This window comes from Ambystoma mexicanum, chromosome 8, assembly GCF_040938575.1.
Source record: "Ambystoma mexicanum isolate Mex_15411 chromosome 8, UKY_AmexF1_1, whole genome shotgun sequence".
Taxonomy (NCBI): domain Eukaryota; kingdom Metazoa; phylum Chordata; class Amphibia; order Caudata; family Ambystomatidae; genus Ambystoma; species Ambystoma mexicanum.
In genome coordinates, this window is record NC_090929.1 from 75,200,306 (window position 1) to 75,215,694 (window position 15,389).

The window sequence follows — 15,389 nt, forward strand, 5'->3', positions numbered from 1 at the left end:
AATGTGGGCAGCAGATCGGAGTATCGGGGGTGGAGGGTGGGGATCACTCATTCTACTCAAGAGTTACTCCAAACACTAATGTGGGCCCTTACTGGCCCATGATTGTGGTGAAATCCTGAACGGGCAAGTCTGGTTGGCTCCATTGTCCAAGATGGCCCTTAAACCATGAAAAGCTTTTTTCCAGGGCTTCTGCAATTTTTTAGTACACTTAACAAATGTTTGGCACCCGACTGCCAGAACAGAGTCCAGACTGTGGGCATTATCACAAGTTGGCCGGAGCAGTGAAATGTGACAGTAATGCTATCACTGCCACTTTACCGCTCCACCCAATCATGAGTTGGGCAGTAAATGGGAGTTTTGCCTCCAGCTTTTTGCTGGAAGTAAAAATCACCATTTTCCACCCGTTTTCAGCGCAACGCAGAGAAACCCCCATTGGGTCCAACGGGAATGGGGATTTACCCCACCCCCCCTTTGCAACTCGGGATCCGGCGCAAAGTGCACCGGACCGAGTTGCGATAACGCCAATTGCGTTGGGCGGCATCCCAGCACAATTAGCGCTGAGATACCGCCCAACTCATGATGAGGCCCCGTCTCTTTAAAAAGGCTGATGGTGCCACATTTTGGTGTGCTCCACCACATCCTGGGAGAGGGCGGCATTCATAATTTCTGGTCAAAGTGGGTATGATGCGGCGTGCACATCAAGAAACTCTTGGGGAAGTTGATTGCTGATATGTCAGCAGTTTAGGTTTTGGGGGAGGTGCTGGCGGTGCTTTAAGCTCTCAACAGCACAAAGTGTTTTCCTTTCATAGGGAATCACTTTGAATTTCTTCAGGATAGTCAAAATATGGCTCTTCTGCCAGCAATGCACTAGTTCGACTCTTAGGATCAGGATACCCTGTGGACAAGCCGGTTTCATCTGCTCACCTTCAGGACAGGCGTCTTGTCCCTAATATTCTAAAATGGGTCACAAAAGGGGTACCTTTACTACCTTAAGCTGAAACATATGGAATCTGGAGCTCAAGGCTCGAACTGCGCAACCTGAGAGACAGTTGCAGCGGGTCTGCAAGCGCGCATCTTAGTAGAGTAACCCTCATCTTTCCAAAACCGATCAAAAGAAAATTAGGTCTCCAAATGGCCAATAATATAAATTGAACAATTTACAATAGTTGGCATAGAAACGATATTAGTTCGATGTTAACAACAAAAGACAATCTGTCCACAATTTTAACAAAACCATCAATTCTTGACCGGAATGAGATCAAATTCAAGAGTCCAAATGTGTATTTTAATTAAACATTTACTGCTATACATCAACATGTACACAGAGGCGCTTCCTGAGCTACTGGGGCAATCTCCGCCACCCTGGTCTATCGGAGATGACTTTATACTAAGGCACAAGTGTTGCTGCTGGATCCACAGAGGGATTCTGGACTCCACATCAGGAAGCCCCGTAGACCCAAAAGCGCTCCTCTTCTTGCTCCGGATAGAAATGGATCTTGCTCCCAGTGAACCAGAGACTGATCAAGAAGTCTGGATTTTAAAAACGAAGTCTGTGCACGCTTTCCTATCAAACCCTCCATAGGTCGAGAACCTGAAAGTAAAGGAACCCGAAAGCACGGCGAGGAGGCGGCGGACGGAACAGTGTAAATTTTTGCTTGGCTGAAGTGCGTCGTTCCGTGGTTCCGCGGTACCGCCACATTGCGCTTCACTTTGGGTTGTCCATTGTACGTACCCAATTGAAGTCATGTTTTGATTTTGCAATTTCTTAGACCCCCTTCGCCTTCTTGGGAACCTCTGGTACAATACCACTCGAAAACTCGGAGAGCATGAGGTCGGCCAGGCGCTGCTTGTTGGTCTGCTTCTTGGGGAGGTCTGGCCTGCGAAGAGAAGGAAAGAAAGAACTTTCAGAGTCTTCAACTTAGAAACATAATGAGTTTTCTGGATCCTCCGCAAGCCATAAATACGACAAATCCTATTAGAGGCGGCATCACTCCCGTCGACGGATACAGAGCCGGGCGCGACATTAGACATCCCTCTGACAGCTGTTGGGAAGGGTGGCAGCATATCAAAGGGACGCTTTGTTCTGTACAGGCGCTCTCTGTCTGCAAGATGCACCCATGATGCACAGAAGCAAATGACAGTGAGGCTTGTTTATAGGCAGAGGAAAAAACAGCACAAACAATTATGAAAAGATTTCGAGGCACAAGGAAAACTGCTTTATAGACAGCGAAAGGGTGGGGAGAAACATGTCCTACTCCATAACCTGTCTGGCATAAGACGAACCAACAGCAAGCAACTCATAAATGTATGTTTTTGTATAGCGCTTAATATTGCTGCGAGGTCTTCATTTGATTTATTTACGTATTGGGTATTTATAATACGCCGATGCAGCAAATGGTGTTTCAAGCTGCAATAAGACAAAAGAGAGGGGGGGGGTGCTGCAGGGATGAAGACCAACAGAAAACGGGCCTACTCGGCCTTGTGTCATTCGGTTCGTGCAAGTGCAGTAACAAGAAGTGCAGGGGAGTGGGGAGGAGGTGGCGTGCCGGTCAGAGCGCAAGTGCTGGTGGGGAGGAGGAAGAAGAAGACGGCCCCTGGGCGAGTGCTAAGGGGAGGCCAGGTGGATTAGTGCCAGGGGAATGCAGAGAGGGCAGGGGAAGGAAGGGCAACGTGCTAAGTGCGAGGACGGGGCTGGATGGGCTCAATAGGGGTGCAGGCCCAGCCAGGCTAGTGCAGGGGGAGCGAGCCAGAGAGGGCAAGTGCAGGTTAGACAAAAGAGGGGAGACAATTCAGAGCACTGAAACCTGTGTTTCGGGTTTCATGTGTAGAACATCCCGTCGCTTGAAAACATTGGGCGTGTAGGTGGGCATGAGGCTGGGCAATACAAGAGGCACCAAAACACTCCAGCAAGCGGCAATATCATTCCCCCATTGTTAAAATGACCTTCCCACTGGTATTTTAAGTATAGTGCAAATGACATGCAATCAAAGATGGTGTCAGCCAACAACAAACATGTTTAATATGGTACAGTGAAAACCATGCAAAATAAACCCGATGACTGTCGATTTAAGGGTTCAATATAAGGCGAAACACGTCTACCATTGTTGAACATGCACGGGGGATTTTCTTTTAGCTGGGGCAAATCATTTGTTGTCTGGAACAAGTACCCCTGGACAAATAGCTGCATAAGACTGAAATGAAGGTTTCGAAATTGACGCCTGTCTGGGGGCGGGGCTAATTAGCTCCTGCTTGCAGATGGAAGTGCCTGGATAGCTTTAACCCCCAACCACTCCTCCACTAGGAGCTACTTTTGACTTCCCAGGCAACTTCCTTTGGTGGCATTGGCCCTGCGTGTTTGTGAACGTGTGTGAATGAACACTAGGACACAACGAGGAGACATTGCAACCATAATGGACACAAGGTTGGCGTTTGCCTCATGCAGAAGCAAGACTTGCAACTTGCTAGGTACCAGCTCCTAGTTTCCAGGCGGTAGCACCTGCTTAGTGAAGCTAGAAGCTTATAGTTCCTGCTCATCAAATCCTTAGGTCCATCCCTGGAATTGTCTGATTTTATTTTTAATTTTCCAACTTGGAGCTATTGTGTGACTGGAGATCGGTGACTGCAGGTCAAAGCTCCGGAAGCTGGCTATGCACTGCATCTATAGCCAGGCTGCGTGAACAGTGTGAGGAGGCGGGCAGATCACCTCCGCCGTGCGCCACAGGGTGAGGACAAACTAGTGCACCCCTAGTCACTGCTGCCCATAGGACATACGAGCCTGAATGTGTGTTCACCTCATCTGTGTGGGAATAGCTACACAGATTTCAGTATTGACCCCTCCGTCACCCAGGCTAGACGGTGCCATGCAGTCTCCCAGCCTGTAACCCCAAGTCAGAACTCAGCCGGCCGCCCTGACTGGCTGGGTGAGGAGGATGGGGCTTGCTGGAGAGCTAGAGGGTGACACCCACCACAGAGACGCATGCGGTCGGCCACCATTGAAAGGCCTCCGACACAAATGCTGACTCAACTCAAACAGCCCCTTAAAGTGGCTTCCACCGATGCTCTGCCTGTTTTGAAATCCAAGAATGAGTGCATGCTTACCAGTGCCAAGGATTGACCGGGGGCATTCTCACACTAGGTTAACTGGCTTTAGCTCAGAAGACCAAGGATCACAGTGTTGGAAGGCTTTGTTGCCGGAGCCAAGACCCAGAGAAGGATGTCTGGACTTGCAATGATATATATTTTATTTATATCGCGCTCGTACACCGGTGTTTCAGAGCGCAACCAGGCACAGGGAGGGGAACAGGGGAGAAAACAAAAACAGCGATCTTACTAGGCTCAGTGACTTTGAGAACGCGCAAGTGCATGGGAGAGGGAAGGGGGAAAGTACAGGGGGGGTGGGAAGAAATTGAAAAGGGCAGAGCATAGAAGAGAACAAGATAAATAATAGGTAAATAAATCAATAAGGTGATCAAAACAGTGGTAGTGCAGCTTGTGAGTGGCAAAGTGCAAGGTTAGTCAGACAGGGTGCATCTGATCAATGCAGAAGAATGGGGGGGGCTGTTTGGGTACAGATACAGACCCCAGTGCAAGGGGTGGCCAGGAAGCAGTGCAGGAGGGTGGCAGGGTGAGCAGGTACCTGGGCCCAGAGGACAGAGGGTGGCCAGGTGCGGCATTGCTGAGAGAGAAAGCAGATCAGCAGGGGGGAAGAGGGGCAAAGGAGAAGAGGAAAGACGGGCACCTGCCCCAGGACCTGCCCCCGGGATCTGAAAGGACATTTGCATTCTGCAGTAATTTGCCAGATCCTGGCGTAGGGGGCACGATTGGTTCATGTAGCGATGGCTGTGCCGTTCTGTGTTTGCAGGGAGAAGCGTTTCCCCTTTGGGTGGGGACGGCCTGCGCTCCAACAGGTGCTTATCAAGCCAACGCGAGTCATGGCTCATCCAACCTGTCCTTGTGAAAATATATATTCCAATTCAGAGAACCCAATCCGTCACCTGCACAAGTCGCTGCCGATACTCCTGTAGCCCCAGGAAGAAGGCCTCATCCAGGAGCTGCAAACCCAGAGTGCCCATCTTCCAATTTAGAGCCTAATCCTAAAGCTCACTGTCCCTTTATCACTGAAGTCAAAGGGGAATCCCAGAAGATTCGCATGCTATCCTGGCTGTGCTGGGCGGTATGACCTTCATCCTAAACCCTTCCCATCGGCCAGAAAGTGGAAGCATCTGTCTCATTTTATTCTGTGGGCCTGGATTAGCTTTCACCTTGATGCGCAATGCTCCTCTGCAGAGTATGTAACAATGGGGGCTCACTTCACCCCCTGCGTTGCTTAGAGCGGGCCCCGCCTTTCTGGGGAATAAAGGCTAAAGCCGCACACCACAGAAAGAAGAGAACAGGCTTCAATGACATCTGAAGATAAAACGCTAGGTGGTGTTCAGATTGCAAGGTGGGACCCGTAGATGGTGTACAGGAGAAACAGTTTCCCTGCAGCGTCTACGAAATCTAGAAAACCGTCTTGCGTTTCGCCTTGAAAATCTGACTTTTCACCTCCTTCAGGACTCTTTAAAAACATGGCTCATCCTACCCAAGCGCTTCTGACAATGCAGGCAGCAAACGGCACAATGAGGCCACAAAGCTGGCAAGACAGTGATCACTAAACACCCATGGAATCCTAAAAACACCCTAGACTCCTGAATCTTCACCAAGACAGTGATCACTAAACACCCATGGAATCCTAAAAACACCCTAGACTCCCGAATCTTCACCAAGACAGTGATCACTAAACACCTATGGAATCCTAAAAACACCCTAGACTTCCGAATCTTCACCAAGAACAGTGATCACTAAACACCCATGGAATCCTAAAAACACCCTAGACTCCCGAATCTTCACCAAGACAGTGATCACTAAACACCCATGGAATCCTAAAAACACCCTAGACTTCCGAATCTTCACCAAGAACAGTGATCACTAAACACCCATAGCATCCTAAAAACACCCTAGACTCCTGAATCTTCACCAAGACAGTGATCACTTAACACCCATGGAATCCTAAAAACACCCTAGACTCCCGAATCTTCACCAAGACAGTGATCACTAAACACCTATGGAATCCTAAAAACACCCTAGACTCCCGAATCTTCACCAAGAAAAGTGAGCACTAAACACCCATGGAATCCTAAAAACACCCTAGACTCCCGAATCTTCACCATTACCCAATCATTTCCTTCCATCTTCCACCCTTGCATCGGATGATACCACCTATGGACAATAGCAGTAGGAACCCCAACACTCACTCTTAAAGGACAAGGATATCCCAGTTGGAACAGTTGACACGAACTCTCTATTGTGGTTGATGACAACACACTTTAATCAGAGTAATCATTATTTGAAGCCTTGCCTAAATCAATAAAAAAGGCAAATAACCAGCTAATGACTGTAGCCACTGGCTAGCCTCAAGGGCCGCCTCAAGCCAAAGGTTCAGGATGGCCACAGTATGCTTTCAGGAAATGTTAGTGCCAGAAATGTACATAAAATGGGTGTTCGTGTATTAACTGGGCACGGTTAACCCTCCTTGATGTCCCCCCGAGATGAACCTATGGTGAAGACAGCTGCTGGTGCTACAGAGTGCACGTTTCCTCCCACACACACATGCTTTGAATGGGTTGTAGGAGAAGCAGCATCACACCCGGCTAAGAGGAGACCTTCGACTGTAAGAGGCCATACCTTCTTGCCTTTATGGAGGTTCAAGATGGGACAAGACATCTGGAAACCTTTATGTCCAAGCCACTATTGGTAATTCAGCTATCAGTGTTGCATTCCCGATTGTAGTCACACGGAAAGGTTTAAGTTATGTGTCATGGATTCACATGCGCATGAATATTCCTATGTGTCAGGCTGGGAATCCTTCGCAAAAGAAAAATCACTCACTTTAAAACTGTATTTCTCCTCTAAGCCAATCACTGTACTCTGGCTCATACTGTCCACATCCAGCGACAGCCCTCTCCCTAAGCTCCACCCCTGGAGGCCATCTCAGATTTGGTAAGCACATAAAAGTGGCTGTATGACCAAGAATAACCGCAGAGGGACCGGAGGGAGGGTTCGCATGTGAATCCATGCCAGACCCATGCTGGAGAACAATAGTTACAGGTAGGTAACTTAATCCTTCTCCAGCATGGGGTCTGGCATGGATTCACATGCTCATGAATTATGAATACACAGCAGTGCACATTAAACAACCACGGGAGGCTGCAAGGCTCAACAGAAGCAATTAACACTTAACCCTGGAACAGACTCGCCTCAAGCCAACATGTTGCGTAGCACTGCCTGACCAAATCTGGATTCCTCCCTGGAATCCCTGTTGACGCAGTAGAACCCCGTGAAGGTATGTGTGGACCTCCACGTCGCAGCCCTGCAGATGTCAAGCGGGGGGCACACCAGAAAGGAACACCGTTGTAGCATTGATCGCTCTGGTGGAATGGGCTCTCAGAGGGCCCAGCAGAGGCCGGTTAGCCAGCCAATGACAGTGCATGATGCAGCCGGAGAGCCATCTTGAGATGGAAGCCTTGGACAAGGCCTTCCCATGATTCACAGGTTCAAAGTTCACAAACAATTGAGAAGTCTTCCAAAAAATCTAAGTGTGTGGCACGCAGAATTTCAAGGCACAAGCAACGTCCAGCGAATGCAAGGTCCTCTCCGCAGGCGACAAAGGGTTCAGGAAGAAAACAGGCAATACCAAAGACTCATTGAGGTGGAATTCCCAGGGGACCTTCGGCATGAATGTGGGGTACGTAGACAGCACCACCCTAAATTGGTGGAGTCAGATACGGCTGCTTGCAGGACAAGGCCTGGGTCTCACCCATTTATCTGGCTGAGGTGATGGCCACAAGGAACGTCATCTTCTATGAGAGAAACTTGAGTGGGGCTTGATGCATAGGCTCAAAGGGGGCCCCGCCCAATGGGTCTCCTCAGGACTATGTTGAGTTCCCATGCCCGAGCAGGCGCCTTCACCAGCGGAAAAGATCCAAAAAGCTACTTGAGAAACTCTTTGACGAGTCTGTGGTACCACAACGAGGATCTTCCCAGGGATCTGGTGTAGCGTGAAATGGCCGCCAGGTGTACCTTGATGGATGCATGAGCCAGACCAGCTTTTGCCAAGGAAAGCAAGTATGGAAGAAGCTGTGGGGTCGTGATCCTCAGAGGGGTAATCTTAAGCGATTGGCACCACGTAGATAAACACTTCCACTTATGGCTGTAGCACTTTAGTGTCGATGATGCCCTGGCTTTGGGGAGGACTACCTGCAGTCTGCTGGCAGCGCATAACCTCCAAACTCTAAGGATGCAGGAGCCATGCCTTCAGGTTCAGAGATCCTGGGTCGTGAAGGATTGTGCCCTTCTCCCTGGTGAGCAGATTCAGAAGTACTGGCATCTTGACTGGAGGAGTCACTGACAGGCTGAGTAGGTCTGGATACCAAATCTGCCTCGGTCACACTGGGGCGATGAGTACCAACTTACAGTGACACAGAGTGTGTTGATCACACGTAGCAGGAGAGGAAACAGGAAAAGCATACAGAAACAGACCTTCCCATGGGAAGGAGAATGCATCCCCCCATGCTTCTCGGTTGGGGGAATCTGCTGGCAAACTTTGGCCATTTGGAGTTCGCTGCCGTGGCAAAAGGTCGATCAGAGGTTTGCCCCATTTGACAAACAGGCAGTCCACCTGAACTTGACGAAGTTCCCACTCGTGGCAGGAGTGCAGTTCCCTGCTGAGGGATTCAGCGATTGTGTTCTTGGCGCCTGCCAGGTGGAGAGGGACAAGGCACATCCACTGTCCGATGGCCCAATGCCACAAGCCCTGAGCTTCCTTAGAGAGCGCTGGGGATCGAGTGCCCCCTTGCTTCGTGATGTAGAACATGGTGGTGGTGTTGTCCGTGAAGATCCTCACCACCTTGCCACTCAGATGGTAGGAAAGACTTGTAGCTCCAGGATGTTGTTGTGCAAACCCTTCTCCAGAAGCCACAGACCTCTGGTGTGAAGTCGTCCAGTGTGAGCTTCCCAACCTTCCAGATCGGCGTCGGTGGTGACCATTCCTTGGTATAGTGGGGCTTGAAATCCCATCCCCTGGGCGATGTGGGCACATACGCCACTCCACTATCGCCCGCCGGGACACCTCGTTGAAGGGCATCTTGTCTGCAAAACTCCCGGACACTTGTATGCAACGTGCATCTAAGAATTCCCGTAGGGGTCGCATTTGCAACCTTCAGAGACGGACGAGGTTGATGCAGGACAACATCATGCCCAGCAATTACTTGATGGCCCAAACCATGACTGTCTTCGCTGACGACGGTCACTGCACCTTCCTTTGAATGGCCGCTAGCCTCTCCTCCGAGGGGGATGCCAGGCAAGCCACTTTTTGAGTCTGGCACAGAGGAATAGCATGTTCTGGGATGGCGTTAAACAGGACTTCGGATAGTTTATGGAGAACCCCAGCTCCGTCAGTAGCCGGACGGTCTCCTTCGTGTGCTCATCGGCCAGTGCCCGGGAGCGAGAGTGTATTAGCCAATCATCCAGGTACGGGTATACGTGTATGCCCTGCAGACGCAGGTGGGCCACATCGGGCCAGGCTTTTTATGAACACCCTTGGAGCCGACTAAGCCAAACTGTAGGGCCTTGAACTGGTAGTGTGGCCTTGCACCACGAACCATAGGAACTTCTGATGTTTCCTGTGGATGGGGACATGGAAGGATGCATCCTCTAGGTCCAACATCATCAAGAAATCCCCTTCCTCCAGTTGGTCGAGCACATGTTGCAACATCACCATCCAGAATTTTTGGGACTTCAGGTACTTGTTCAGATGGCGTAGGTCTAGGATGGGTCTCCAACCACCTGTCTTCTTACTGACCTGAAAGTATCCAGACTAGAACGGAGCCCCTGAGCCGTTGGGGAATGAGCTCTATCGCCCCTTTCAGTAACATGGCTCGCACTTCTAGGAGCTGAGGGATGTGCCGATCCTGACAGGGAACCGGTGGAATGCAAGAGCACCTGCATTGGAACTCCAAGGTGGGGCCCTGAGTGAGAGCATCCAGCACCCATCTGTCTGTGGTGATCTTCCATAGGCTGATGAACTGTGTCAGCAGGCCTCCCACTGGAGTGCACGAGTAGGGGGCCCAACGTCTTGGCCAGTTCAGTTTTGCTTGGGCGCCAACGCCCTGCCCTTTTGACGATGGCAACGCTGACCTCTGCTATCATTGGCCCGGGAGCGACCCCTGAAGGATTCCTGCATGGAGGATCGGGGAGGTTGCCTGTACGATGAGGAGTATCCGTTGGATGATCTGCTCAACTTACCCCCGGAAGAGCAAAACGACGAGCAATGCTGTTGAAGAGTGCCAAAAGGAAAGCGCTGTCTCCGTCTTTGTGGCTTGAAGGGATTCATTGACCGCCTCCCCAAACAGGTTTTTGCCGTCGAAACGCATGTCCAGCAGTTTTGCATGAATGTCCTGGCGAAGGTTAGTGGCCTTCAACCATGCCTGCTGACAAAGGCAAACATTGTTTCTCATCTGTGGGAAGCCTGTATCAGCGATTTCCACTGCCACCATAATGGCATGGCCCGACGCCACCTCCCCTTCGTGGCAGAGTGCAGGAGCCTCAGTTTTCTTTTCGTCAGGAAGGAATTCCAGGACCGGTCGAAGCTTGTACCAGAGCTCCCGGTCATTTCGGGACAAGATAGCCAGAGCATTAGCCACTTTGATTGTGGATGCTGCCGTGTAGATGACACTCTTCCCCATGGCATCTATCTTCTTCCCCTCAATGTCTGAGGGGGGCCGATGAGGCGGAGGACGGGTTGGCCAAATGTTTTCTTGCGGCGGCCGGCACTACTGTGACCTCAAGCAGCTGGGTTGCGCAGTCTGGCACCCTGTATTTATTCTCCAACCTTTCTTGTTTGGGCAGAGCGTGCATGGATTTTTCATGAGGGCCAGGCCTTGCTCCCAAAGGTCATCCTAAAAGGGTACATACAGGATGCCGTCTTCTTGGACTCTTGCCGTTGGTATAGGAAGCACTCCTTTTTGGTTTCCTCAGGCACCAGTTGGAACAGCTTGCAGTTCCTGGAGATCATTGAGTGGAATGATCCTACCTCATCTGGTGGAAGCCTTTATGATGAGCGTCCAGGTGCAGTGATTCGCTGTCTGCCGCGATAAAGTCCTCATCTTCGTCGGTTCCAGTGGCTGTTGAGGCCATATCCATACCAGTGTCCGTGTGTGTATACGGGTCCACTGGTGGAGTTGCGGCTCAATGTGGTGGAGGAGGCTGATGCTTCCTCTTCTTACGTGGAGGCTGGTCAGGGGCCTGCGGTACAACAGGTGCCGTGTTGGAGGCAACCTTTGCTGGATCTCCTGTCACTAGGGATTGACGAGTTGACAGGATGCCGATGGATATGCCCCTTGACTGGGGAGTGAATGATGTGTGCTAGACCCTGCGCTGCTTTCTTCCTTGTGGACTGTATGGATGGACGCTTGGTAGTCCTCGTCCGTGGAGTAGATGTTCATTGGCTGATCGTATGGGGCCTCCTCACCCCCCCTTTCCCTCCTGAGGGCTGTGTACTGGGATATTAACTAGTGCCCCCCCACCCCTAGGGGTGCCCGCAGTCTTTGCTGCTGCCTCGGCGGCCATGCCGCGCCTGAGAGGCAGAGATAGTCTCTGCGCTGTAGGGACCACCTACACCTCGCCAGGTCGGTACCTCCCATTGTAGCGGTCGCAACAGAGGATGTCAACGAAGCAGTCGACTGGGTCTTTGGCTGCGCCGGGGGAGCCTGCTGTGAGGCCTTCTCTTCCTCCGGCCTTCGTTTCTCTGATTTGTCCAGTAACTTGGCCGGGGTGGAGGACTTCCTATTTGGGGAGGAACCCGCTGGCAGGCTGGCTGAGGTTGTGGGCGGCGATGGCGATCACAGTATATCCGACCTAGGACCCGCATCAGTGGTGAACCCAGCGGAATCGGCCTTCCGGTTCTTGGCCTTGTGTTGGAGTCCCATGGATGGGGCGTCCTCAAAGGACTTCGACCTCCTCTTGGAGGGAGACCTTTCCTCGGACCGACCGGTCCAGGGTGAGGCATGACCCTGTTTGGAGGAGGGGTCAGGGGCCTTGCTCGATTTGAGCAATGCTGCCAGCCTGCTATACTGGTCTTTCTACATTTACTTTGAGAAACACATGCATATCTCGCACCCACCCTTGTTGTGGTCCCCATCCCTGCAAGAACCAGAGCAGTGCCTGAGACTGTGTGAATTTATTAAAGGGGGCATGGGAGGCTCAGTGGGGACATGAAGGGAACCACAGATGAAGGAAGCATCCACGGAATGCTTACTCATCCCAGTGGCGTGCATTACACGACTGGACACAAAAGTCTGGGACCCAAAATTAGAGATGGAAAGCATCAGAGGAAATCTTCCTCGTTACAGTGGAAAAAGGAAAACCACTAGCCACCAGGATGTATATGATTTGGCCATGGCACAATTGTTTGTGCCCGAATTGACCATGATCAATTCAGCAACGAAGAAGATTTTGCTGCAGCCAAATTGGGCCACATTTAAACCGCCCACTGCCCTTAAACACTCCCCCCCCCCCCCCCACACCCTGCTTACCTTTTTCACTTCCGCTTTGTTTCTGACCCTGCATCGTCAGATCCGTCCCTGCTATGTGGGTCGGATCCGACGCCACAGGGTCCGCTTTTCTTATTTATTTTTTCCTGTCCCCCGCCTCCGAAACTCCAGAAGTGGGGGACACCCCCGCTACGCTCAAAGGCCATCACTACCAAATTTGGGGAGCAGGGGACACCCCTTCAACCCCCGCTATTCGGTCCTCTAATTTTGTGTCTAGGGGGGGGGCCGCAGATTTGGAATAGATGGATCAAAACTGTGAAACAGTCTCCCATTGAAGATTTGTGCCCTCCAATCTCTTCTTCAATTTCCTAAGGCCCTAAAAACCCACTTGTTTAAATAATTCAGGAGTGGGAATTTAGGATTGAGACTGGTTTTGCGATTTGATTTCCTCCTTGCAGGTTCTGTTTTATCCGCTGTGCGGAATGTTTCCATTCTGCACTTAGATATGATTCAGTTCATCAAACGCGCTATACAAATGTATCAACTTAAAGCAAAATAAATCCTTACCATGCAAAAGCTGAAGAAACATTTCCCTGGGATTCTTAGAAACAGCCCTCTCTCAAACTCGTAGTGGTTCAGGAACAAGAACTCACAGAGAGGGCGCCATGGGTTTTGGAGAGGCCGATTAAGAAGCCCTTTCTACTGTAAACTCAATTACTACTGGGGAAGAGACCGAAATAATTCTTGACCTAGCTTTCTCTCAGCAAAATGATCCTATTCTGTCATAAGCTTTCTCCAAAGTAATATCTAAAGAGGAAGTGTCTATAGACGGGCCTTAAAAAGAATATATTAAAAAAATATATATAACACGCCCCTTTGTATAGGGCAGACCTTACGGCAAAAGCGTTAACCAGAAACCAGATTGTTGTACCTAGAAGTCATAGGAGGGTTGTTCTCGAGTTAGCTCATGCCCATTTGACTTTGGGGGACTTGGGAACGGCCAAAACACAGGGGCAGATTATAAACAAGTTTCAATGGCCCGGGGTCTATGCGGATATTAAGAACTTCATAGATAACTGTCCCCTATGCCAGAAAACAGCTCCACACTACCTTCCACCCGCACCACCGTACCCCTCCTGATAATGGCATTACCATTCCCTAGAATTGGTATGGATATCATGAGCCCATTGGAGCTGTCCAAACTAGGGAAGAAGTATATTCTAGTAATTCTAGCTTATGCAACCCGGTGTCCGGAAGCCTTACAGTTGAAAAATAATACATCACAGCAGATTCTTAAAACACCTTATTCCTTTTCTGTCACGGGTCGGTTTCCCAAAAGAAATATTGACCCACCAAGGGAGTAACCTTTGTGTCCAAGTTGCTAGCGGAGGTAAAGAAGATCCTTCAGATAAAAATCCTACGCACCTTTGTGTTCCATCCTCAGACAGACTGCTTAGTGGAACGTTTTAATAAAACCTTGAAAAACGTGTTGAACAAGCTAGTGGAAGCCGATGGACGCAACTGGGACACAATGCTCCCTTGGGCCCTTTTTGCCACCAGAAAAGCGCCCCAGGCCTCTTTAGGGTTTTCTACCTTTGAGCTCCTTTACGAACCCAATAGATGTTATGGACATGCTCCGGGAGACCTGAGAAGAAAGGGAAGAGGCAGGCTTACCCATGTCCCAAATGGTCCAGAGGCTTAAAGAGCATAGGACTATCATGCAGGACCTAGTCCAAAAACATCTAGGACACGCCCAAGAAAGCCAATCATTAGCATATGAAGGCGGCATCGCAATCCTTTTCTTTTGGGCAGAAAGTCGCAGTTCTCTTACCCACCTCACAGCATAAAATGCTGTCGCAATGGTATGGACCGTATGAATTCTTAGAAAAAACAGGTCCTTATAATGATGAGGCCACTCAACTAGACAGAATATTTAAAACTTACATCTATCACATCAACCTCCAAAAGGAGTGGAAGGAGAACCCGGTAGAATCTTCCTCTGTTCTAATTGCCACCTTATTAACGAATGAAAAGGCAGAGTAGAGTCTGGATCCCTCTGATCTCCTGGGGACAACAAGACATCCAGGACTTGCTAGATGAGTTCCCTGATGTATTCAGCAGTGAATCCGGGTGAGTGAAAGATGTGAAACACTACATTCGCACACCCCCAGGAAAATAATTAATCTGAGTCCTCTTTGTGTTCAAGAGGCGAGAAAGGAAATAGTTATCCAGGAGGAGGATAAAATGCTAGGAACTGACATAATTGAACCGTCACAGAGTCCGTGGTGATCTCCAGTAGTCCTTGAGGCCAAACCGATCAGTTGTGCAGGTTTTGTATAGACTTCTGCAAGTTGAATGCCATTCCCCAGTTCCACAATTATCCGATGCCTAGGATTGACAACCTCATCTATTGACTGCAAGGTTCAAAATTGAGGTTCATTGAGTAGGAGCTAAAACCAGCTTCTGGGTGTCGGGCATCAGCCTGCATGCAGGAGCTACTGCATGGGAACCAGGAGCTAATAGAAGTGTTCCTTTAACTTTCTGTCCATTTGGTATGAACCATTGTGCTTAAACGTATATAAGATGTGTTCTAATTCTTCTTTATTAACATTCTTGAAGTTAATGCTACACTTACATGTTTGGAAGGCACCAGTTGACCCTAGGATCCTGGTAGCTGTTGGTTCCAAGCTAACCAGGATCTCTATGCTAGAAGCAGGAACTAAATGGCTCCCAGCTCACCTAAATATCTAACCCTGGACTGGGATCGGCTTTCTACATCTCTACGAATGATCTAACCAAGGG

General features: G+C 49.9%; 1 protein-coding gene across 1 annotated transcript in view; it reads right to left on the reverse strand.

Annotated features, from left to right (window-relative positions):
- Nucleotides 1-1,263: 1,263 nt before the first annotated feature.
- The window catches only part of DDX31 (DEAD-box helicase 31), a 468,302-nt gene continuing 454,176 nt past the window's right edge, over nucleotides 1,264-15,389 (reverse strand). Inside the window, exon 21 of the mRNA XM_069609310.1 lies at nucleotides 1,264-1,877. Coding sequence (XP_069465411.1) covers nucleotides 1,766-1,877 — 112 coding nt within the window. The 3' untranslated portion in view covers nucleotides 1,264-1,765. The remainder of the gene's footprint in view (nucleotides 1,878-15,389) is intronic.